At 38.6% G+C, this 27,483-nt stretch overlaps 1 protein-coding gene across 3 annotated transcripts in view; it reads right to left on the bottom strand.

Moving 5' to 3' along the window:
* The window catches only part of Cntn1 (contactin 1), a 280,077-nt gene that overhangs the window by 114,251 nt on the left and 138,343 nt on the right, over window positions 1-27,483 (bottom strand). For all 3 annotated transcript variants that reach the window (XM_041672023.1, XM_041672024.1, XM_041672025.1), the window contains exons 2-3: window positions 6,354-6,485; window positions 4,201-4,233 (exon numbers count right to left, since the gene is read on the bottom strand). In XM_041672023.1, coding sequence (XP_041527957.1) covers window positions 4,201-4,233; window positions 6,354-6,414 — 94 coding nt within the window. In that variant the 5' untranslated portion in view covers window positions 6,415-6,485. The remainder of the gene's footprint in view (window positions 1-4,200; window positions 4,234-6,353; window positions 6,486-27,483) is intronic.

Here is a 27,483-nt window from a genome sequence, read left to right on the forward strand (position 1 = left end):
AGATCTGGGTGACATTTTTTGATGCATTGGAAAGGGAAAAAGTTGGGGGAAACATCTCAGGTAACCCAAAAACTTAATTAACACATTTTCTTTTGTTCTGTTTTTCTTAATACAATCTCATTTTTATAAAAACCTTTCATTTCCCTATATCTAAAGTAGCCATCATAACTCTACCTTAGAAGTGATTACTTTATCAAATTTGATTAAAAACATTGATAAAAAAGAAAAAGATCATACATGCATATTTGAAATAAAATCTGCAGATGAAAGACAATCAAATGCTACCGCTGCTCTTTCAGGGAGTTTTTCATGTCCATAGACTAAAAAAAAATCAGCCAGTGGCATGAGCTAAAACAGTATCCTTGTACTTTTCCCATGTGGAGATAGTCCTCTGTAATCTTGCTATTTGGTTTTATTTCTAGAAATTGAAATAAGATTGCATTTTAAGCTTGAGAGTTATTTTTAGTGAGTTTGCTATCTTGAGACAAATTCCATTTTTTCACTTTGAAATATGTCATCTCAATCTGTTATTAAACCGAATTTTACATAAGTATGTTGTCAGATGAGTCTAAGAAAAATCTATTAGGAAACAAAGCAATGGAATCAAAATTTGAAAAAGTCTATTATGAGAATTCTTATGATATTTGCAATATCTCTCCCCATGGAGCCAAGAGTGATTTAAGCTCCCTTGTAATACAATAAACTATCTACATGAGGCAAAAATTACATTTGCTGAGCACAAGCTTCTACAAAGTATTCATCCTTCCCTGAGATATTCAAGATGTTTAGGGCTTGGTTTGAAATACCCTGGTACCACTACCACTTAGGGTAATAGGTAAGAAGTAACATTGCACTACTTTACCACCCCAATAATGCAATACTCAGAGTTCCTCTCAACAGGTGTGCATAAATCCAATTTTTGAAAGGATGGTGAAGATTACATTAGCAAATTGGGTTTTAGAGAATAAATTCTTTGCTTGGCTTTATGTCACAGGGAGAATCTATCATGTCATGTTTTTCCCTTATTTTTATTAAGCTATAATTTTTTTTCTACTCCCCTCTTTTCTTCCCCTCTCCTCTTCTACCCTATCCCATTACCCCCACAATCCCAATTTATTCAGGAGATCTTGTCTTTCTTTCTTTCCTCTGTAGATCCATGTATGTCTCTCTCAGAGTCCTCTTTGTTGTCTAGGTTTTCTGAAGTTGTGGACTGTAGGTTGTTTTTTTTATGTCTAGAAGCCACTTATGAGTGAGTACATATTGTATCTCTCTTTTTGGGTCTGGGTCACCTCACTAAATATGTTTCTTTCTAAATCCATCTATTTGCATATAAATTTCAAGACATCATTTTTTTTAACCTCTGTGTAGTACTCCATTGTGTAAATGTACCACAATTTCTTTATCCATTATCTGGTTGAAGGGCATCTAGGTTGTTTCCACGTTCTTGCTATTACAAATAATCCTGCTATGGACACAGTTGAGCACATGCCCTTGTGTTAATGATTGAGCATCCTTTGGGTATATACCCAACAGCAGTATTGCTGGCCTCCATCATGTCTTTATAGCCTCCTTGGGACCTCAAGCCATTTCATAAACTTCTAGACATGACTGGGAATATTCTCAGCACCTGAAAGTTATCGTCTGCTACCTGGAGAGAACCCAGACTATCTCAGGTCATGGTATTTCTTTCAGGGGAGTCTGGAAAGGATTCTCTTGTTTTAAAAAGAGAAAGACAGACGGAAAAAGAAATGCCCCTCTTCACTTAGAATCCTGTTCTGTCTTTATGTGACAGCCCAACTGTGCACTGTAGGGGAAGTTGGAGGATGGCTCACTGCATTAACTACTTGAACACCATGGGTGTCATGGAGACAATGTTGATTACTGGTGTTAAAGCTTGCTATATTCAAAGGAGAAGACAGATCAAGGAATTTGAGTAAAGGCATTTTTTGTTGTTTTATTGCTGTCAGGTAGAGGGAACACATGTGATATTAAGTACAGAGTTTGAAAATGACAGGATCATTATTATTAATGGTTTGTTCAGTGCATCTCTATGTAGCTATGGGTATCTTGGAACTCTCTTTGTAGACTAAGCTGGGTTTGAAGTCACAGAGATTCACTTACTTCTGCCCCTCAAGTACTAAGATTAAAGACAGTCATCGCAGCTTCCCCACAATATGGAATGTATGTATGTTGATAGTGATAGCCATGAAGAAGGAGATTTGACAATGGAGAAAGGAGGGACATTTTCTGTGGCTACAAGGTAGATGGACTAGATGAAACAGTCCTACTGCACAAAAGAAGGACAGGTATGTGGAATCCTACAAATGTCATCAGATCACACCAGTGCAGACATGAGCAGTAGAGTGGGTTATAGGAGGAGCCTGTGGAACGGTCTCCTCGTCATTTCGAATCTCTCCATGTAATAGGAATAAAATCTGACACCTGAAAGTCAGAATGCACAAGAATTTTAGAGGTATAGGGAGTGAGGTGTCCTGAAACACAACTAAGGAGAGGGGAAATGGGTGTGCAGGGGAATGCAGGGTGAAGAGTCACAAATTTAACACAGATGAGGGGGTCCTTAGTGATTATCAGCTGAATGCTTACTGAGCTTGGGAGCATATGGGAGCAGCTGGAGACAGACACTAAAGTTATGCCTTCACAGCCAAAGGAGCTTGTGGGGCTACTGGCAGCTGAGAGGGGGCCATAGTCCAAGGGACCACAGCCCCTCCAGCACCTTGAGGTTGGCTTCTATTTCTGAGAGATGTGAAAAATAAATTTATGTTCTTTGTCACTGAGTTCCAGGTATTTTATTGTGTCAGTTCAATGAAATGCCTGCACTTACTTTTTTTTAGTACTATAAACCCTAACCACAATCAAATATAAACTATTATGCTTTACTGTGCAGAAAGGTTTCCAAAGACTTATTTGACAATAAAATACTTTCTAATGAAATTCTTGTTAATATTCTATAGAAATTACAAGTGGTTTTTTCGAGGGTGGGGGGTTAAAAAACTTTTATCAAGTTATCTTGTTTATTTAGAATTTATGCCATTTCTAAAGGCTAAAATACTCCAGGCTTCTTTATCTACAACTTCCATCATTAAACATCCCTTGAGTCATCAAAAAATTCCTTAGAAGCATATTTCAATTGTATTAACTTCAAGAAGTATTAACCTTGTCATATTTCCTACTTATGACAAGGTTTGTGAAGTCTAGGAAGCTCTGCCTGTGATCCTTATAAAATCTATATGTAGTGATTCCCAGCTCACGAGGTGGGAGGAGAAATGGCTTTGATAGTATTTGAGCTAATAATTTCTTGTCCTTCTGTTTCTTAAGCCTCCAAGTGGAAATCCTTCTCAGTCTAAACGACATCATTTGGATTTGTCATGGAGGTTGTCACACTAGATCCTGGATGCTTGGGAGTTCTTCCTGGCCTTCCATCCGATCACAAGCCTTAGTGAGATGGGAGCCACTGAGCACATAATCCATGAGTCATGACATCAGCTGTATTTGCTGTGTTCTTCATGTGCTTCTTGCCATATGAAACCCTTGATTTATACATTTCAAAAACAGAAGCTCACAGAAGTTGATTAGTTTATGTAAAAATGCAAGCTTAGCCGGTGAGTTCCAGCTGGAGAACAAATCCAAGCTGGTCTTCTTTTGAGGGCCTCTACTTCAGCGGAACCAGTAATCACGGGAGACTCTACACTAGCAGGCTTGGTCGTTACATTCGGTACATCTCAAGCAGTAGATTCTAACAGCTGTTGGCTTCTAACTGCACTGAATCTTAAGGTTCCAAATGCGCTAACTTGAGTTTTCTTTTTTGAAGCAAACAAGAGGCTTGCAGAAAAAGTTAAGCAATCTTTAAACATCAATTCAAATTTCACAGCACTGTTTTGTTCCAAAGCATGTAAGATAAAATGGAGACCACACTGAATAGTTCTCATCTGCCCAAACCCCTTAGTGTGGGTTTGTTGGGGGGAGTGTTTGTTTGAGGGGGTAGGGTTGTTTTGTGTGTGTGTGTGTGTGTGTGTGTGTGTGTGATATCTTTCAACAATCAAACAACTAGTCTAAGAAAAAAATACCTTATAGGATTTCTAATTGACATAACAGTAATCATTTTCCTTCAAGTATAGAGTTATTATAACGTAAAGCAGAAATCAATTATCATTTTACAAAAAAACCCTATTTAAATCTTACCTCCATGACCATATCTTCTGTGCCATGTGAACTCTATAAAAAAAAAGAAGAAGAAGAAAATTTCTATGTCAAAGAAAAGTAATTCTTTGAGGTGTTTTTCAAACCCATTAGGACTGATGTATCTTTACATCTATGTAAATATTGTTTTCCTATTTTTACATTATATAGTAGTAACACTAATGTTTGCAATCAATAGAATTAGTATGAATTTGGGAGACTAAAAATATTCTTTATTTCATTTATAATAAGATGTCAATAACTATATAAGATTTCTTTTTATTCATTATAAATATGTCACAAATGCAATTATATATGTGCATGCATATCATTCTTGTGTCTATGTATATTTACCATGGTCATTAAATACTTAAGTATTAAGTGAGGCAGGATAGAAAAAGGAGTAACAGGATGGGGGCAAAGGAAGGGAAAAGTATCCTCACCTCTGCCTCTGAGAGTCAAGAATTCTAACAGAACTAGCACTTACTCAAGGCCTTCGCCCTTCCTAACTGTAAACCCAGCTATCTAGGGGTATCAGAAGGAACCCTTTCTGTGCTAAACTAGTTGTGCCTGGATTGCTCTTTTCAAACTATATTCTGACACAAAACATCTTTGGATCCATCCTCTATTCATACTTAACAACAAGTGAGAAAGGAGAAAATTTGTTTTTCTAGGATACCCTTGGGATGTAACTTGAGAGCCACCATCATGGTTCATGCTTGCCATTGAGACAATTGTGGCTGTTTTGTGGGAAGCTTAAACAGCTGCTCAAAGTTGTAATGTCATGTTCTGTAAATTCCCTTCCCTTTGTTCCTAATATACTCTGTTCTGCCTTAGAAGGGCTGGTCTTGAAATTACTGTTTGGCTTAAAAACCAAAGATCTGTTTTTACTTGAGTTTAGGTCCTAAAGATTGAGGGAAGGCCCTGGCTGCTGCAGACACAGCATGGTGCCATGGCTCCATCTTCCCCACTGTTGACACTAATGAAATTATTTTCACCAAATTCTGAAATTAGTGTAATAAAACTACCATTTCCTAAAAAGAAAAACCCCAAAAACCCACATTATTTTATTTTCTTAAAAATAAATAGCTGGCCATATTGTGATTCTATTACTCAGAAGGATGATACAGGTGGATAAGTAGTTCAAGCTCATCTTTGGCCACCCAGGAAGTTTCAGGGAAGCATAGGCTACAAGAGGTCCTGTATCAGACAAACAAGTGAACTAAGTAAATTGTCAACGCAATAGAAAGTCTTTGGGTACATCCTTAAAGAGACTGGCTGATTCAAGGATAAAATGACTACATACAGGTATGTCTTCCGATGAATAACAGCTCCACAAATACTCAATGAAAAAAGTCATTGAGATGGAGGTTTGGGAACAAAATAATTATTAGGGAGCATACTACTGCCAGTAAAACTTATTGTCCATACTTGTGGGAAATATTCCTGAATTTTCATATTTCCTCTGAAGGAGAGAAACATGGATCTTTGTGCTGAGAGCTCAAAGCAGCTATGTTATTCTTTTTATGCCTATTTGGATGCAATTTTTCTAAAATTTAGTAAATTTTAAAGGAAAGATTTGTCAGATTCAGTGTTGTGCTGGATACTCATTATAGCTATGTGCTTATAGTTATGTGTGTTAGTTTTTAGAAATCTGTAAATCAGTTATTAAACACAGCTATATTAGCTTAATGCTAACTGACAAGTGAATAAGTTGTATTAAAGACAAAGGAAGACATTTAAAATGTTAGTTTTTCTAATTTCTTGCTACATTCTACTATAACTAAAGGTACTGAAGTTTATTCAATTGTAGGCAGGTGATAGAAATGACACCCGTTTCTTCCAAAGCTACATAAATTGTGGTAAATTAAAATTTACCACTCTGTGATATGCTAAGTGCTTCCTTTTCAGAAAGGAAAAAGTATACAGGTGTATGAGCGTTTTACCAAAGAAAGCAGGCAAAAACTTATAAAATCTCAATTGAAAATAAATAAAAATAAAGCCAATCTTAGCATGTAAAATTTATTTGCTAATTAAACCTTACCCAGATGTCAAAAGAAGATATCAGTTCTGATATCACATGAAATGTTTCATGATAAGACACATATTGATTATATTCACATAATCTATGAGAATACACAAAGGCGTTTTCTTACCTGCTAGGCAGGATGTAATGGAGATTAGCAGGAGATGGCTGACCAGCAATGACATTTTCATCTTCGGTTGAATAGATGGTTCAGTTTTCAAAAGTAAGGAAAGTTTTGTGGCAGTTGAGTACTATGAAACACCTGCATCGAGAAAAAAACAAGAAAATAACTTCGAAGAAAAAAAAGAAAAAAGATAAAAGAAATGGAAGTGAGAATAATGGGGAGACAGGAGAAAAGGGGGAATCGGGAGGAATAGAGGAGGGGAAACAGGAAAGAAGGGGAAATAGCCAACATTTGGGGACAATGATGTTATTAACTCCTTCCTTTTTCATTTTCTGATTTTAATACACTTAGTGCAATGAGAGAACGCCCAAGGTCCCTTCCCTCCCAGAATGCTCACACTGATAAGAACTGGGCAGTCTGGGAGTGGCAAGCAGGTTTCTTTCTTATTCAACACAAAACACACTAGTCATCTACTGAAACTGCTATATTGTCAACATTTTAAATAGATTATTTTAATGAATTAAATGTAGGTGTGGCATAGATTGAAAGATTAATTAATATATTGTTACTGGAGGCACTGGGCTCCATCCCTAAGATCATATAATAAAGATAACCTTCGTAAAAGCTTTAGAGGCTTAGAGGATGGCATAGCATGATGGCTTTTCAGTGTTTTGTAAAAACAAAAAGCACAATGATGCTTTTGTCTGTTTGTCTGTCTGTCTATTCAAGCAGGGTCTTGCTGCACAGTCCAGTCAAGACTCAATGTAATCACCCACCCTCTTGCCTCTCCTTCTTTTAGTTACTCATTCAATGTTCCCCTTTTTCTTATTGCAGAATACCTGCAGACATATCTGTCAGCAAAGATCAAGATAATTTTGGTGTGTTCAAATCTTTAAATGTTTGGGAGTCTGCTTTAAAATCAAAAAGAACAAGTTTCATAAACGAAGCTACAAAATTATGTTCAATCTAGTAAAGTATCTTGTTTTGTTAAGTTTTACAAAAAAAAAAAATCAGTGACATATAGTTGCGATGTTAGATTTCATCCAGCACTTTGGAATAGCCTTGTGGTAGTGTGGGGCACCTAACTAATGTTTTATTGTGTCTGCATAAGCAACAGATATGAAAAATCAAAAGCAAGGTAAAGGTGCCTGCTATTATAGAAACTCGCTGACCAGTGGCAAACAGACAGGTCCATGCGTCAGTGTAATGAGTCAGCTTGAGGTTTGTGTGTTATTCACTGCAGAGAAGAAGGTTATCTTAACGAAAGCACTGCAAACCCAGCACTATGGCAATGTAAGAGGAAGGTGAAGGTGGAGATACTGTGGTCCAAGATTTGCTAACTATAATTCAACCATTTCTACTGAATTCTTGGGAAAACAATGTATCCAGGAGTGTTACAGAGAACAGGAGTCTCAACTTAAGAGAACATGTTTTCAAAGATTTACAAATAGTGATATAAAATGTTAGACAGGAAGAAAGGCAGTAAGACAACATCTGAAGTCATCACCTCCAGGAATCATCTGAGACATATGCCCAGTTCTCTCAGCTACTTTGTTACACTTGACCTGATCCTGATCCATGACTTGTAAGATTCTCATGGCGCAATAGATGCCTCCTGTGTTGGGGACTCCCTTTGAGACATAGGAATCCCAGTAAGTTGACAAGTTAATGTCTTCTGACACAAATTGCCTTGGGAATGGCCGGTAAACTCCTGACAAGTGTCTTGGTTAATGGCTGATAATGTCACTTGGAAGGAGACAAGAGTCACTTCCTTTACTTAGACAAGTGTAAAATCTGCCTTCAGTAAGGAGAAAATTCTGATTTGCTACATAAAGAAGAGCAGGCTAAAGTCAGAAGACATACATGGAGACGTGATAAAAAAAATCGAAGGGAGAAAGAAGACAGAAAGAAAATGGGAGGAATAACTATAGTGAGATAGGTACCAGACTTCCACGGTCCCCTCCTGTGTGCAGTTGATAGCAGACTGTTATGCATGTTTTGTGGGTTCTTTCAGCAAGTCTAACCTTCCCTCTTTCATAGTGATGTCTTCCATCATGCAATAGGCCATGGACCCCAGTGCTGAGTTGACACTTATTGACTTCTCAGAAAGGTTAGCTTTTCTCTTCTTCCTCCCCATCCCATCTCCTTCTGCCATAGCTTTTCTCTTCTTCCTCCCCGTCCCATCTTCTTCCACCAGGAAGCTGTCAAGGCTCTTGGATTGCCTGTGCTGCTGATTTCTCGAATTCTAAAACCATTCCTGAATGTGTGTATAATGTTAAGTTTTAATTGTCTGTTTGACACAGTCTAGCATAGCCTGAGAAGGTTCAGTGAGCGACTGTCTAGATCAGGTTAGCTTGTGGGCATGTTTCTGGGCGATTATCTTGTTTGCATTAGTTCAATTGGGAAAACTTGCTAACCATGTGCCTCACTCTTCTCTGGGTTTGCGTCCTGTATTCTTTAAATATAGAGAGGAGAACGAGCAGAGAGGAGAACGAGCAGAGAGGAGAATGAGCAGAGAGGAGAACGAGCAGAGAGGAGAATGAGCAGAGAGGCGCAAGTGCACATGCATTTCTCTCTGCTCGTGATTGGGGTCACGATATGAAGAGCTACTGGAAGTTCTTGCTGACATGACTTCCCTCCTATGGTGAACTAAAATACATGTCTTTTCCTCTAAGGTTTCTGTCTGTGTGTGTACATGTGTATGTATCTGTATGTGTATTTTATCAGAGGAGTAGAAAGGAAACTAGTATGTCTTTTGAGGCAGCAGAACATGAAATTATTGGCTTTCTGACCACATAGTGTGATAGTTATTGCCAAGGTATATGTAAATGAAATACAGTATTATTTATTGATTTTCATTATAGTACATTCAAGGGAGAGAGTTGAGGTATGCAAATCCAGAATAAAGAGTGAAGCCAATGGAGATTTTACCTGTCATAATTTGCATTTCAAACTACCATATATCCGTTCATTTAAAGCTTCCGAGTCTTGAAATAATAATAATATCTCCCTTAACATATACTTGTTATAGTTACAAAGTTAGAATTCATGCTTTTACTTTGTCAGGAAACCTAGTAAAAGAAAGAATCTGAAGTTTGTGATGCACTAAATGCACTTTTCCCCCAATAAAGGCACATAACATACAGGAAAAAAAATCAAGTTTCTTTCTTCTCTGTTAAGACCAAGAACCCACAAAGGGAATCTGGAATTCCTTATGACAAAAGCATATTGGGAATCTGAGTAGTTAAAAGCACTAGCTTCTCTTCCAGAGGATCCCAGTTCTGTTCCCAGAGCCTATATAGCAGCTCACAACCACCTGTAACTCCAGTCCCAGGATCTAGTATCCTCTTCTGGCCTCCGTGACCACTGCAAACACTTGGTGCACACACACATGCAGGCAAAACAACCCATACACATAAATTAAAATTTAATAATTAAAAGTAAATAAATCTTCAAAATATTTTAAAATAAAATAGAGTCTAACATAATAGAAAATCAAGAAATCAGATTTAAAAGAAAAATGCTGATGCTTCAGTCTTCAACAGAAAATTATATATTAGCCAAAATAGTAAAAACGGAATCAATATTTAAATAAAAATAGAAAATCTGGTTTATTTCCATCTGAATGGATTTTGAAAAAAATTTTATTGTCTTTATTCTCAAGAATACTAATTATTTGAAAAGAAAAAATATTTTTCTTTTAGTATATGATTATACTCTAATGCGTAAATGCATAAATCATTTAATTTTAGAAAATGTGTTAAAAGGGAAACTGTTAATGACTCAGTATAGTCAGGCAATACTTAGAGCATAATTATTATAAAAGAATAGCTAATTTTCAGTTATTAAAATTAATTTATCAAAGATTTCTGGGAAGGCAAAAAATATATGCCTAAAAGATCTGTATTAAATCTATAATATTTAATTTACTTATCCTTGTTTTCGTTAAGCAAAATTGGCAAGAAAAAACTGCTGTAATAAAATATTTTCATGTCAGTATGTGAAAAATAATGAAGAACTAAAAATATTTCTTCAGGAGAAAAGAGAATCAGTTAATGTCCTGAAGAAAAAAAAATAACAAATTTGTTTTATTTAAGTATTGCATGATAACAAATAAAAAAAAACTGCTATATCAGTCCACGTTTGTAAATATAACCAAATGAGTGTTTTGGCTTTAAACCCTCCCATAGACTTTGTACAAATTTAGAATGAATTTCCCGGTGAAGGAGAAGGTAGACAGAAATGCAAATAGGTAACCATGTCAAAGCTGTTATTTGTATGAGATGATCATTCTCAAAGGTTAACTTAGCTAAAATGTGTGCAAAGCAACCCAGGCAGCATGTAAGGCTCAATAGCAACTGTAAACGTTGAATTCTAACACAGCTCTAAGGAATTTCATATGCAATGTTACGGTGTGAGAAGGGTAATGGGGCTCAGTTATTCAGATTAGAGGGCAAGGGAAATTGCTACAGTTCAGTCTGGAGAGGGAAAGCAGCGGGGCTTACCAATGAGACAGGGCTGGCAAACAGAGGCCAAGAAGGCAGAGAGCCTGCTGTGAACTCAGCCTTGAGGTCTTTCACTTGGGTGACTTGTGAAAGGAAGGGGTGTCACACTCCCCCATCTACTCTACAGGTAGTCTTGGAAAGTGGGGCAAAGACAGAATTAGCTGTGCCCACACAGAGCAAGTGTTCTAGAAAGTTAAATAAAACAACAACAACAACAAAAAAAAATTCCTAAGCCGAGAATGTTATTTAGCAATTCCTTCTCCGAGATCAAGGTACCAGGAAAGACATAGGAAGAAGTTAGTGAAACAGGGAAGAGAGACAAGTCTTATCTTTTTTTCCTCTCAGCAACTGGGCAGCTTGCGACACTGGGTCTCTATTTCTGCAAATATTAAACACGGGATCAGGAAATACTATAAGGGTTGGGTGAGATGCTGCTGTGAAATACTCTGAAATTACTTGATGCACAACAACATTTATTCTGCTAGTGCTAGGTGTCCAGTTAGAGAGCCGCAGGATTAGAAAAGACCTAGAGCCCCTCATCATAATCAGCAGCAGGTGAACTCTAAGACCTGGTCAGAGGTGTAGGACCTGAGTCAGATCGCTGGACCTGGGTGGAGATGTCATCTCCTGAACTGCCTGAAAGTTAGAAAGGAACCAGCTCCCTCAGCAGGTAATATCAGGCTGCAGCAGATGGTGAACAAGACTTGGCCATACAGAAAGTGACTCAATCAAAAGCCTATATAAAACAAGTGAGTGGATGAAGATGAGCATGGCACGTGACCACTCCTTTGATGCAACAAGCGATGCATGGTCAGTTTGCTGAAGGCCTGGCGGCGGGGGAGGTGTTACAGAATGAATCATCTCAATTAGAAATTACCTCAGAATCAATTCAGCTCCTACTGTATGTCTCATAATAGGCACTAAACTAGGAAGTGAAGTCGTGTTCCTCTTTGTGAACCCCCTCCTTTCAGGAGCTCTTTCTCATTTTTTTTAATTTATTTATTATGTATAAAATATTCTGTCTGTGTGTATGCCCACAGGCCAGAAGAGGGCACAAGACCTCATCACAGATGGTTGTGAGCCACCATGTGGTTGCCGGGAATTGAATCAGAACCTCTGGAAGAGCAGACAACGCCCTTAACCTCTGAGCCATCTCTCCAGCCCTTTCTCATTTTTCTTTAACAAATCTCTGTTAGCTCTGCTCACTCCTTGTGTGTTTTCTTGCTGTGAGACAATGAACTTGAAAGCCACTGGCCCCATGGGGTAGTTTTGGTGAATGCTGGATACTTGACACCTTAGTTTCTCAAGTTCAAGTACCCCAGGAGCAGAAAAAAGGCCTAACCACTCTAAAAGAATCCACATCAATAAGTCTCTAGTGGATAACTGTATGAATTTGTTTCAAGGATTCTGAAATCTTATAAGATTTCTGTATAGCGGGAAACTTTCTGAGAAAGGGCAAGACACTGCCTCCTTCTACAAAGGTCAAACTGTAACAGGATGGTCAGAATGGACTCCAAAAACCTGAGCAAGCTGTGCTTGGACAATATGCAATCAGAGATTGATCTTTTGTTTCCCAGTCACCCAGACCCAAATAATCACACAAAAACTATATTAATTATAACACTGTTTGGCCAACAGTTCAGTCATATTCCTAGTTAGTTTTTACATCTTAAATTAACCTGTTTCTATTGTTTTATATTTTACCATGAGGCTCGAAGTTTGTTCCCTCACATCTTGCTTCTAGGGCAGATACATGGTGTCTGCCTGGCTCTGCCTTCCTTCTCCCTGCATTCAGTTTAGTTTTCCTGCCTAGCTATATTCTGCCCTGTCATAGGCCAAAGTAGTGCCTTTATTAACCAATGGCAATAGAACATATTCACAGCACGCAGAGGGAAATCCCACATCATACCCATCCTCAATAGGCCAACTGAACAGACAAGTAATAGTGAAAATAATAGGAGGTTTATTCAATATGGCCACATTGGGAAGAGGAACAAGGAGGTCTAGTGAACACCTCCAACCCTGCCAAGTCAATCCATATTGTTGTTATATAAGATTTAGAATTAAGCACAACCAAGATGTCTTTATCAGTGTGGTCCCACTAAGTTACAACCTACAAAGCTAGCATCTAAAAAATCAGTGGCCTCCAATAAACTAATAACAAATATACTGAGGAAGAAATCACTTCTAGGGTTGTCATTTGAGAAATCTGGTCCGTATCTAGATTGTCTTTTCTGTGCTGTGATGATGCCATTCGGCTCTTGTGCTCTGTTCTAGATTAACATCTTCCAAATAAATTAATCAAAACAATCCATCACACCATTAGTCAATATTTAATGACTAACAATCATTTATGAAGGATTTACATAAACTTCCATGTCATGACAGGCTGTTCCATCAAGACCATGATTCTTATTTGCACTGATGGAGAAAGAGATCTATTAACAAGTTCTTTTGTCATTCTTTTAAAAATAGAAGGATATTTTCAGGGATATGGACACACAGAAAGCCATGCTCCTGTATCTCCAGCACAGCTAGGAAAGGTTATTAGGAAAGAATAATTAATCTAAATTGTCTTACCCTTGTTACTCTTCTCTGGTCTCAGGGACAATTGTTGGATGGTCTACTTCTAAGAGATGATGACAGAGGTCTTACGACAGTTAAACATGGGCTATTTTAGGTGAGAGACACCATCACCTTCTACTGAAGGCTTTTTCTTTCTATTCAAGAAATCAATATGAAAGTCTCCTGGTGTTGCTGAGGTCTCTTAATCGGTACAAAATGTCAGCTACAAAGTCTGTGAACAGGGTCTGAAATCCATTTTCAGAGACCCGCTGTTAGGATTAGCGAAATTGAAATCAGGAAGTGAGTGACAGGTTTTGGAAATGAAATTAGTTTGGGATTTAAAAAATTCTAATCCTTTAGTGAAAGAGTGGTATGCATTTAAATGCTAAGCTCGTTAGTCAGTTTCATGTAAATCTTATACTTCTCCAGTCAACTACTGAATTATTAAATAAAATTTTAATGCAGTACGTTCTGAATGTTCTAGCTTCCCAGTGACTCCTTTAAAGTACCTTTAGGGATTATGACTTTGGTTTAACCTTTAATGCAGTATTGTTACTGGAATTTGAGCAGCTCATTGTTATAGGCAGATGGATTTGGTAAAAATGCTAGCAGAATATAGTGCTCCGAGTAAAGAATACAGTACACATCCAAGAAAAGCATTTCTTTTCTGAAAGGAACTGTAAGTAGCATCTGCTTTTGTTGTTGTGGCTTTGTTTGTTTGTTTGCCAGAATAGGATCTATTGTGGCTCAGCTAGCGACAGAGCTAGGAGCACAATGGTCTTCAAGTAGTAGGAGCCCAGCTCTGAAACATCCTGCCACCAGACGGTGTGAAGCATATGGGGAAAGAGAAACAATATTCCAACACAGCAGTAAATGGAAGAGAGTGTGAAATTACAAAGTCGGGATGACTGAGGGCAATGTCGGCAGGCTTTTTGATGATGTGGGTGTTAACTGGGAACTGATAACTCTGCACCTTACAGAATAGGTCATGGCTCATGGCTCATGTAATTAGATATGTGATTAATATCTCTTTTAAAACACATAATGGATACAGAGGAATTTAACCTGCAAGCATCCAAATGTCTTACATTATTTTCTGCACAAGAAAGTAAAACCCATGTGAAATAAAGGGTATGCTAGATTCACACTCTTTCATTGCACATTCAGGAATACTGTACCTTTGAGTGCTACCTTAAGTACAAAGCATTGCTTTTGCCTTGCATTTTAGGAATGTCTGCATTGTGGGAAGGAATGCAGAATAGCGTATCATCGCAAACTATCACCGACCCCTGGAGCTAAAATAGTGTCCATCTTACTCGTTCATTTATTTAGCTAAAATTTTAAAAATTTGAGATGTTAAAGAAAAACAGAGAGAGTGGAAAAATAAGCATATCAAACAACATGACTTCTTGATTACTGGCATTTCAAAAAAAAAGAAACCTAAAGGAAGGACACACTAGTTGACCAAGCAGCCAAGCAGGACCTAACACTTTTGTCCATTATTTATGATCTCTTCTTACTAGTAGGCAGAAAATGCAGACTTCACTTCCTTTAAAATCACCAGAAGCTTGTGCAAAGTTTGGCATAGAATTGTTGGGGGAAAAAAGCAATACATGGAGATTGCTTTATTGTTTCCCGGTTACCTGGACCCGAATAATCACACGGCCAACAACTCATGCATATATCTAGCTAGCTTTTATATTTTAAATTAATCCATTTCTATTAATCTGTGTATTGCTACGAGGTTGTGCTTTACTGGTAAGGTTCTAGCGGCTTTCTCCTTCAACAGTTGCATGGCATTTCCTTGACTCTTCCTACTCTTTCTATCTCTGTTCGGATTTCTCACCTGGCTTTACTCTGCTAAACCATTGACTAAAACGGATGTGGGATTTCCCTCTGTATGCTATGTTTTTTTTTTTTTGCCATTTTTTAGTAAAGAAGCTGCTTTGATATATGGCAGGGCAGGCTAGTGAGGCAGAAAATCCAAATAGAGATAGAGGAGGAAAGAAGGTGGGGTCAGGGAGGTGCCATGTGTCTGCTGAAGGAGAAAGACTCTGGAATCTTACTGGTAGGTGATAACCTCGTGGTGATACATGGATTAATAGAACTGGGTTACTTTATGATGCAAGAGCTAGCTAGAAATAAGCCTGAGCCACCAGTCAAATAGTGTTGTAATTTATATAGTTTTGTGTGATTATTTTGGTCTGGGCAATGGGGAAAAGAATGTGCAATGGGGAAAAGAATGTGCAGTCTTTGCTTTCATAATGAAATTCAAGCATTTGGGGATAACCTGCATGGCCTGCCAGCCACTTTGGTCCACATACTTGTATATCCACCCACTAGGGGTCAGGAGGAAAGTAGCTGAGAGTACTGCTGCAAGGTTCAGCACTCCCTGCCTGGGCAAGCAGCTGGATCAAGTCTGCTAGGCATGCAGGGGCAGGAAAGCATGGCAGATTCCCACTGCCATACGCAGAGATATGTCAGTCCACAGAAGGTGCTGCATGGCAGATTTACCTTTCACTCAAACACAAAAAAGGCTTCTGTGCTGCTTAGTGCTTCTCAGAGTTGCAGTGTGAAAACAGCTCCCACCCAGAAGTTTCAGAGCTAGAGATGAATGTACCTCCACTGTATGTATGTATCTGCTGAGAGGCAGATCCAGCATACAGGGCTGCTGTGACCGCACTGCTACTATTTTTAAATGATCCTTGTCAGAAAAGGATTTCAGGTACACAATAGGACAGATTCATGCATAAAAGACCTCTAAATGAGACACAGTGTATTTAAAAATGTACATATGCTTCGGAGAGAAAGGAAGAAGGGTATAGACAGTAATAAAAAGAAGTAAATAAAAAAAGTCTTTAAAGAGACAATAAAATTAATAGTAAAAAGCCATACGAAAATGGGAAATACACAGACAGTCTGGATTATGTATATTATTGTGTTTTCTTTGGATTTCTTGACTACAGAGAAACATTTGGTTCTGAGGGTTGCTAAGTTAAACCAACATTTAAAAAATATTTTAAAGGTTTCCTGACTTGAAAATTTGAGTCTAGGACATAGTACTTTGGAAAAGAGTTTCTGCTTTAGTTTCCACAGAGGATGGCAACCTGTGGATTCCTTACAGACTAATGTGGTTTGATGGAACAAGATCCACCAAAAGGGATCCATGAACCCTAAAAAATACTTTGCCCAATAAACAGAAGGAAACAGTTTGGAGAAAACTTTGCCCAAATTCCCCAAATGATTGTTTATAAATGCCTCTTTTCAAAAAAGGGAGCTGATTATAAATGGTCAAATGGTCAGTCAAACTCTTTCATAAAAAATGGGGGATATGATATAAAGATGAATACATTGCATTGGTATGGATCTTGGTCTATTGATACAAATTTAAGGTTGATTTGTTACACTGTGTACATGTATTTCTGGTCTTGTTTAAGGTATTGTGTTTGTGCACTTCACTTAAAAATATAATGTATAATTAAGAGATACAGATTAATAGATAGTCATCTATAATAGTCAAACTGTAGTCATGTTAGTTAGGTTTTCTAGATGTACAGAGATATATTTCACATGGATAGATATTCTTCTTCAAACCTTTTAAAGACCTACAGAATATGACACTTAGAATATTTTAAAAACTTAAACAGTCTTCTGGCAATACCAAATACATCGGAGTTTCTTTTTTTTTCTCATTCAAATACTGCTTGGCCCATTAGCTCTAGCCCTTACTGGCTAATTCTCGCACCTGGACTAGCCCATTTCTTATAATGTGTAGCACCGAGGTGCGCTTACCGGGAAGATTCTAGCCTACGTCCATCCTGGGTCGGAGCTTCAGATGTACCCCAGAGAGCTGAGCTATGGCATCTCTCAGAGGCGTCTGCCCCCGAGAGGAGAGCTGTCGAGTCTGAGCTCACTTCCTCTTCCTCCCAGCATTCTGTTCTGTTTACTCCTCCCACCTATGTTTTAACCTATGAGGCCAAGTAGTTTCTTTATTACTTAACCAATGACCTTCCTCCATCATTTCCCCTTTTTCTGTTTAAACAAAAAGAAAAGGCTTTAACTTTAACATAGCAAAATTACATATAACAAAACAGTTATTAAACAAGAATTACAGTTACAATATTTATATCTACCTTATCTTTTATCATAACAATATAAAACTATAACTATAACTAACCATTCTTCAAGTTTATCAAAGACTCCAGAAGAATATAATATTACCTAAGTAAACAAGAAATCCAAAACTCTAGAAATGACAGAGACGTCTCACTGCCTGGACAGTCACCCAAAGTTCCTCTGTACCGTTGGGGCATCTATCTTCAGCCTACAGGCCCATAGTATCCAGAGACATTTCCATGAAGCAGGAAATTTTAAAGTCAGTTCAGTCACTATCTGTTGTGTCCTGCAGAATGTCTCGCAGACTATTTCATGAATCAGGAACCCCGATAGATCATCTCACCTTTAGGTAAGTTCAGCAGTCCTCTCTCTGAGGGTTCTCTGTGTCCATTTTATGCAATAGTCCAGGCAAGAGCAGTTCCTTGCCCAAATTTCTTGATGAACATCCAAGAAACTCATTATGGAATTTGCCTTCAGTGTGACAAGACTAGTTATTTGGACAAGAAACTGCTCTTGCCTAGACTGCTTAATGGTATATTGTATAAACTGTACATACAGGACACACAGAAAAGTGACTGATAAACTTTCCAAAAGATGGAATGGTCCTTCAGGGTTCCTTCTTCACAGAGGAAACTGTCATATATTCTGCAGGATGCAGAAGAAAATGACTAACAGACTGTCAATATAGCTGAAACTGTCTTTCAAATTTCCTGCTCCATGGAAAAGTCTACCAGATACTATGGGCCTTTAGGCTGAAGATGGATGCCCTAATATGACAGAAGAACTTAGGATCAAGGCAACAAGGTGTCTCTGTCAATTTTAAAGCTTTGGAAGTTGCGTACAATGCACTTCCTGCTTACTTAGGTAATATTATATTCTTCTGGAGTCTTTGATGGAGTTGAAGACACATAGTTATATTTTTCCTTACTTATATTAAAAGAAAATTAGATACAAAACTTTCCAGATACAAACAGACTAAATATTGTAAGTGTAATTCTTAATTAATACCAGTTTTTATTTATACAAGATATGCAATTTTACTATGTTAAAGCTAAATCCTTCCTTTTTATTTAGACAGAAATGGGGAAATGATGCATGGTTTCCCTCTTTATGCTATGAATATATTTTATTGTCATTGGTTAATAAAGAAGCTGTTTTGGCCTATGGCAGGGCAGAATATAACAAGGCAGAAAATCCAAGCAGAGATAGAGGAAAAAAGAAGGTGAAGAGATAGAGGAGGAAAGAAGAGAGATACCATGCAGCTGTTGAAGGAGAAGATGCCAGAACCTTACTGGTAGGCCACAACCTCAAGGTGATACATAGATTAATAGAAATGGGCTAATTTAAGATGTAAGAGCTAGCTAGAAATATACCTGAGGCACTGGCCAAATAATATTGTAATTAATATAGTTTTTATGTGATTATTTCTGTCTGAGCATCCAGGGAATGAACACACAGTCTCTTTTTTACATGAAACAGCTTTATTAACTAACCAATAAAAAGAAAACACATATACAGAAGGACTTCCCACATCAAAAACTAAATGAAGTATACAGCTTGCTTAGTTCCAGTGGGATCTAGGGATGAGTACCAGGAAAAAAAAAAACTGTAAATCTTTTGCCATCAGGATACAAGCAGTTGCATGGAGCCGGATGACGAATAGGAATACTAAAAATACTAAAGTAAGAGAGAATGCATACACACGGGACATGTCAGAGAAAGGAGACACATGCACACACGCACACACGCATGTGCCCAAAATCATCCACTTACATATTATCCCAGCATAATCTTCCTGTGTTATTAAGAAATAGCCTGCATCATAAGAGTCATGTAGCTCGTGCCCAAAATACATGACAACTAACAGAGTAAGAGCTTGAATCCTAATATTGCAGACAGAATCTAATTCCATGGAGTTACTTTTTATTTTTTATGAAGATACAGTCTGTGTTTGATCTAGATCATGAGAGAAGGTATTTATTAGGCAGTAATTCACGTACTTCTTGTAATTAAGAATCAGTGTTTTTCTAAGTATAGAGTAGAGATTGCCTGCTTATTAATAAGACATGTCCCTAAGCAATACCCAAGAGTAATTAAGAGTTTCTGGGGAATACTCAAAGTATCTGCACTTTAACCAAATGTCCAGGGGATATTTAGGCATCTCAGAGTTGTAAAATTTCTGTAGTATGTTAGGTTTGAACTTTCCAGTACAGACAAAATCTATGGTTAGAACACTGTATGTAGGGCTGGAGAGATGGCTCAGCGGTTAAGAGCATTGCCTGCTCTTCCAAAGGTCCTGAGTTCAATTCCCAGAAACCACATGGTGGCTGACAACCATCTGTAATGAGGTCTGGTGCCCTCTACTGGCCTGCACACAGACAGAATATTGTATGCATAATAAATAAATAAATATTAAAAAAAATAAAATAAAATAAAGAACACTGTATGTAGATGTGTTTTGAGGCCAACCCTTAAGCAAATGTACTCGAAAATCCTATGCACCATATAATACCACAGCTCTTAAAATTTGCCGGCACTGTGCTCTGTATGTCCTTTAGTTTGTGTGAAAAATGAATATCCTCAATACCTACATCTGATTGACTTTCCCATATTGGATTGAAAGGGGTAGCTTGAACCAAGCAAGACGCTATACACCTTTAATCTTAGCATGCCAGATTCAGAGACAGATGGATCTCTTTGAGTTCAAGGTTACCCATGCTCTACAGAGTGAGTTCTAGGTTAGCCAAGACTGCATAAAACTAAAAAAGTTAAGACTGCCTTAACTAAAAATAGAGACAAAGAGAAAGAAAGAGAGAGACAGGGGGAGGAAAAAAGGGATGGAAGGGAGAAAGAATGCAAAGGTCATTGCCAATCTTGCTATGAAATAATCCTTTTGTACACTGTAAATACATATTGTTCTCAAAAAAGCTGGTTGGCTGATAGCTGGGCAGGAAGAGATTGGGCAAGACAGCCTGAGACAGACAGAATGCTGGGATGCTGGGAGGAGGAAGAGCAAAGTCAGAGTGTCACTAGCCAGAGGGAAAATGAGTCCAACACACAAAATGTAATAGAGGTAAAAACCACATGCCTTGGGCAGCAGATGGATTAATAGAAAAGGGTTAGGTTGTAAGAGCTGGTTAATAATAAGCTAACCTATTGGCCAAGTATTTATAATTTATATTAAGGCTCCAAGTAGTTATTTGGGAAGCAGCTGTCAGGACAGGAAAACTCCACCTACATATTTTGATATGCTACTTTGGCTAATGCCTGAAATATTCTTTTATTTGGGACTCCCTTGCTGAACTATAATGATCTGACTAAATGTGCTTTTAACTTCCAATTTTTTTTTCCCCAGGAACACTTCAAACTGATCTGACATAGCTGGATGACTACAAAGACCCCTGTGCTGAGATGCCAGCCCAGTGAATCAAATCTAATAACCCAAAGTGGAATTTAATAAGCCTTGACAGCAGAAACACTCCATGCCAGCAAGGCAGAATGAGGCAGAATGAGCCAATGCTTTTCCCCTTTGCTCCCACAGACACCGGCATAAGGACAAAGCCTGTGAAGTCACGCTGCCAGATGGAAGGGCTCACTCAGCTTGTCCTGCAAGCACTAATGACTTCCTGAGCTGCACTAGTCTCTCTGTACAGCTTTAATCCTCAGTGGAAACACCTGTGTCTAGGAAAGACTTGGGTTCCTGCTGTCATGCCTCCCCTGAGACAGCGTTCTCCGTCTTTCTCTCTCAGATCTCTGCACAGGCTTTGGATGTCAGCGGCTGTTCCACGTGCCTGTCTCAGCGCCCTACAGGTGACATCACAGTCATTGAATACTTCCCGCATATGAATTATTACTGACTTCTTACTCTCACCTACATGGAGAGTGTTGTTAATGATCATATAACATCTGGGAGTCATTGCTGGGGTTATGGGATATGCCATACATAAGCCATATTCCTCCTAAGAGCCTGGTATGGTTCACAACAGTGGAGTTGTTGAATAAAGGGGAAGAATCACTGACAGCGTGTTGGCTTTTGTAGCCATATGTGAACTGACAGGTAAGGGGTTTAGGATCTAATCCTAAATCAGCCTAAAGAAAACTTTATTATTTAATGAATGTTAACTTTGGAATATTTACAAGCTTTTGGGGTTTCAAATTTCAAAATAATGTTTTGAAATTATAATTATGCCATTTTTTTCTTAGCTCTCTCCAACCATCCCAAGCATCACCTTCCAAATTCAGGGCTTATTTTCCTTTAATTGTCCTCTCTCTCTCTCTCTCTCTCTCTCTCTCTCTCTCTCTCTTCTAATTACATAAATAAAACCTGTTGAATCTGTATACTTCCTGTGTATCAGGGCTAACCACCTTGTGGTGACTCTTCCACATGGGGAAGATTACTTCTCTCATCCTCAGTTTCTCCATTTTATTCATAGTTTATTGTCTAGTGTTGAGGCACAAGTGTTTTTCCCCTTCCAGGTTAGCATGTCCGTTGGGGTCAACACTGCTCCAGTCCTGTTAAGGTGGCTTCATGAATGTAGCCTCTCTGACTTTTCTCGGACAACCAGACAGCAAATTTCCTGTTCTTCTGACTCTTGCAATCTTTCTGCCCCCTTTTCCCACAATGATACCTGAGCCTTAGTTATGGAAGTAGTGTTGGAGATGTATTGGCTGGTGCTGGGCACCACACAATCTCTTATTCCCTGTATTCTGATCAGTTGTAGTTTTCTGTGATGGTCTCTATCTATAGAGAAGAGAAGTTTCTTTGATGAGGGGTGAGAACTGCATTTATCTGTGGGTATAGGGACAAATATTTAGAATGTAGTTAGGAGTGGTGCTGGTTTAGTAAAGTGTCAGTTGAAGGTTCTCCTCCAGGATCCATGATTTCTCGCATCCCTATGAACTGGTTAGGTTTTCAGCACCAGGTGTGCTTTCCACATTGTTGAGCAGGTCTTATATCCAATTAGAGAGCTGTTGGTTTCTGTCAAGGTGTGCTTGCCACTATTGTGCCCTCCGGGTTATGGTGCCATGCAGGGCGTTATTGTGGGTCACAGCTAAGTAGGTCTACTGGTTGCTGAGCATTCATTTTCTAACTACATAAGAGAATACCAATAAGTATAAGTGCAGTAACCATTCAGATATTTCTGCTTAGTGCATGATGTGCCAACACCTACATTTCTCAACATTTTCCTTAAATGGTATATAGTATAATAAAATTATCACATAAATGTAGTTAAAGTTTTAACTATTCTTTTATTCATCTTGATTTTTTTTAAAAAGAAAACTTAATGAAAGCAAGTGAGATAATATAGATGGTAATGTGCTTGCCTAAATATGTGACATTGATTCCCCAATCTCCCATGGTGGAACAAAAGAACTGACATCTGCCAGTTATCCTGATTCCCACATGCGTGTTGTGACACACAGACATCTTCATCCCCAGTATCTTCATTCTGGCATCTTCATCCCCAGCATCTTCATCCCCAGCATCTTCATTCCCAGCATCTTCATCCCCAGCATCTTCATCCCCAGCATCTTCATTCCCAGTATCTTCATTCCCAGCGTCTTCATCCCCAGCATCTTCATCCCCATCATCTTCATCCCCAGTATCTTCATTCCCAGCATCTTCATCCCCAGTATCTTCATCCTCAGCATTTTCATCCCCGGCATCTTCATCACCAGCATCTTTATCCCCAGCATCTTCATCCCCAGCATCTTCACTCCCAATATCTTCATCCCCAGTATCTTCATCCTGACTTATTCATTACCAGCATCTTCATCCCCAGTCTCTTCATCAGCAGCATCTTCATCCTGGCATCTTCATCTCCAATATCTTCATCCAGGTATTTTCATCCCCAGCATCTTCATCACCAGTATTTTCATCCTGGCATCTTCATACCCAGCATCTTCATCCCGGTATCTTCAACCCCAGCATCTTCATCCCAGCATCTTCATCCCCACCATCCTTATCCTGGCATCTTTATCCCCAGTATTTTCATTCCCAGCATCTTCATCCTCAGCATCTTTATCCCCGACATCTTTATCGCCGGCATCTTGATCCCTAGAATCTTCATCCCCAGCATCTTTGTAGTTAGCTGTTTCATTTTTTTCTAACCACCAGACCGTAGCTGACAGTGAAACTCTGCTCTTGGTGTGAAGCACCTCCTTTAAGACTTACAATGACACAGTGAGAACTGAACACTGGACATCTCCACTTCTCAGAAGAGAGGATTTATTCAGAAAGATTGAGTATAATTCCTCATTATGGTGGCGAAGCACAGACAACACAATACCCACTTATTTAACCACTTCAAGTCAGTGGCATTAAGTACACTCATGCTGTTAAGACCACACACAAGAGTTTTCCTCTCTTCCCAAACAGAAACTAGCATTCTTGCTGATATTAGAAATACAATCATGTTTTCTCTCCTTCAGTGACTAAGCACTAAGACATAAAAACGAACAGCATTGTTTTCTAACACTAAGGGCCTAGTGTCTACCTTCTACGTTTTAGTAATCTGCTCATTCATTTTGGGATTACAAATCAAGTACCTTTCCCTTCCAGATGTCTGAGAAACCCAAACAGAAGCTAGGTTTCTCTGTTGCACACTCTTGGAATTTCTTGGAATTCCTTCATGGTAAATATTGCTCCTTGCGATTAAGCATTCTATCTCACTGCAAGTCTCTGGTCTCCAGAGGCATCAAAGTTTCTATCTGGCAGTGATGTGAAGGAATATTTGGCTTCTGTGGGACATCTGGGGGCTCGGAGAGAAGAAAGGAAGGTCTGGAGACACAGAAGCCCTCTGCTTAACCCTTCCTCCCTCACAAGAGAGTTATTTAATTGCTTCCATAGCTTTCACTTGTGTCTTTTCTTAAACTACTCAACAATCCCATCCTTGTTGTTTCTCTCCATTTCATGATTTAGAACAGACTTGATAGAGACAGTGATCTCAAATATAGGTCTAGGTACTTCTCACCAATTCCTCCTGACCTATGAATTAATTAAAATGGACAGATAGGTCTGAATTTCCTGATAGTGAGTGAAATCTTACAGAGAATAACCTAGATAGTAACTGTCAAACTGTTTTCATGTATTAAGGCCATGCCTCACAGAGCAAGCAGCTAATTCTACAGCCCTGCGCACCATGGCAAGGTGATGCTGGTAAACATGGAAGCATGGCAAGGCTTTGGTCTGGTCGTTAGAAGTGCTGAGTGAATGTTTTCTGTTTAGATGTTGTTGTCTTTCATGTATCTTTCAAATCTTTTGACTTTGTTTTGTTTGCAGAGAGCCACTCACCTTGTGAGACTGTTCTGTTTCTTAAAATGAAAAGATATTTCCATAATCCTTTTACAAAGCCCTTCAGGGACTTTGCTGCCTTCATGATCAAGTAGGCAGTGTTATTTAGTAAGTACCTTCCATCCAGGCTGGAAAGATGGCTCAGTGCGAAAGAGTACTTGCTGCTCTTCCAGAGGCCCTGGGTTTAGTTTCTCACACCAATATATGAGCTCACAATTATCTGTTACTCAAGTTCTAGGGGATCCAATTCACTCTTCTGGCCTCCATGGGCCACATTTCTTACCAATACTAATATAATATAGAATAAGAAAGGACAAGGCAAAATTACAAATTATATCTGAACCTAATCCTATCTCTTAAACATCTTTCATTATAGATTTGACATGTGTTCTTTTACTGGCTTTGAACACATTAAATAATGATTCTCAAGCAGAGAGGGCTGAGTGGGTAAAATGCTTATCATGCAAGCATGAAAACCCAAGTCTGGTTAACCCTAGCACTCTTACAGTGAAATAGAAGGTATAAACAGGCTGGGCAGTGGTAGCACACGCCTCTAATCCCAGTACTCGGGAGGCAGACGCAGGAGGATCTCTGTGAGTTCAAGGCCAGCCTAGTCTACAAGAGTTAATTCCAGGACAGCCATGACAGTTACACAGGGAAACCCTGACTCAAAAAACAAAACAAAACCAGAAAGGTGAAAACAGGAGAATCCCTGGGACCTTGTGTACCAACTAGGTTGATATATGTTTCAGTGAAAAAAGCAAAAGAGACTCTATCTCAAATAAGATAGAAGGCAAGGACCAACATGTGACCATCTCCCTTATTTCCTCACACAGGCTATACCATGGTGTGTGTGCACCCACACTCACATATACATATGGTATCACACACACATCTGAACATATGTCATGCACACATTACATACAATTTTAAATACTACATTCTGAAGTTTAAATCAATGCATCTAGAGAGTTCTTTTTAAATGTGTAAGTTATTTCACAAATCTCAATGGAAAATTTGTAACCAATTATCTAATTCAGGAAGAGCTATAAACTCCCATACATATGAGGAAACTGACAGCATCTAAGTTGATTGTAAATATTTTTTCCTATGTGAATATTCTTATTTAAAAATGTATTTTTCATTTTACATATCAACCCTTCCTCCCCTTCTCCTGCCCTCCCATGTCTCCCCTCTTCCCGCCCATCATATGCTCCTCAAAGTGGTAAGGCCTCCCTTGGACAGTCAACAATGTCTGACATACTAAGTTGAGATAGGATCAAGTATCCCCCTTCCCCCACCATATCAAGTCTGAGCAAGGCATCCCACTTTAGGGCATGGGCTCCTAAAAGCCAATTCATGCACCTGGGATAGTTCCTGGTGCCATTGACAGGGACCCCTCAACAGATCAAGTCACATAACTGTCACCCACATTCAGAGAGTCTAGTTCAGTCTCATGCAGGTTCCCTAGCTATCAGTTCATAGTCCATGAGCTCCCATGAGCTCAGGTCAACTGTCTCTGTGGTTTCTCCAGGTAAAAAAGGGGGCTCCTAAGATGGATACACATGCAGGGCCCAAGGAAGCGAAAATAGTTAAGTTCTCCTTCGTAAACTGGGAAGGGGTAAAAGGGAGGGGACAGGGAATGGGAAAATGAGGAATCAAGAACAGCAAGTTGGGAAGGGATGAAGTGGGAGAGCAATGAAAGAAGTATCTTGATAGAGGGAGTCAATATGGGTTATGGAGAAACAATTTTTTAATGCTCTGACAATGCTGAAGCATGCATTCAGCCCATATATAGCAGGTTTTTTTAAACTTGTCCATATTTGGCTTCATGGTATAGGTTGACGAAGACAATTACCAGGTATCTTCCTCCAGAGGGTACCAGCTCTCATTACAGATGGTTTGAGTCGCCATGTTTTTGTTGGGAATTGAACTCAGGACCTTTGGAAGAGCAGACAGTGCTCTTAACCACTGAGCCATATCTCTAGCTCAAGGAGAAATATGGTGCTAGAGAAATCTCCGGAATCTACACCATGACCCCAGATAAGACTCCTAGCAATAGTGGAGAGGGTATCTGAATGGGCCTTCTCCTTTAATCAGATTAGTGACTACCCTAATTGTCATCATAGAAACAACATCCAATAACTGATGAAAGCAGATGTAGTGGCCCACAACCAAGCACTGGGCTTAGCTCCTGGAGTTCAGTTAAAGAGAGGGAGAAAGGATTATATGAACAAAGTGGGGATTAAGATTTTAAATATTAAGAAGACAATATTCAGAATATAAATAAGACCACTTCCCATTATGAGTTAGGATTCACCTAAACACAAAAGAAAACAACTTCTTCTCAGCACCTCATGGACTTTCAATAAAATTGACCACGTACTTGGTCACAAAGCAAGTCTAAAGAAAAACAAGAAAATTGAAATAACTGCCTGCATCCTATGAGACTACTGCTGATTAAAGCTGGGTTTTAACAACAACAGAAACAGTAGGAAGTTTATAAACTCATGGAAACTAAACAACTCTCTACTGAATAACTACTGGGCAAAGACAAGAATAAAGAAATAAACTAAAGACATAAAATGTTTAACAGGAAAAGCTATTGTAATAAAATTTCTAACTGGAAAAATATGTATTCTAATCTCACTTCATA

Source organism: Microtus oregoni, unplaced genomic scaffold, assembly GCF_018167655.1.
Source record: "Microtus oregoni isolate MIOR12 unplaced genomic scaffold, Mior012 000022F_ref0000154, whole genome shotgun sequence".
NCBI classification, from domain to species: domain Eukaryota; kingdom Metazoa; phylum Chordata; class Mammalia; order Rodentia; family Cricetidae; genus Microtus; species Microtus oregoni.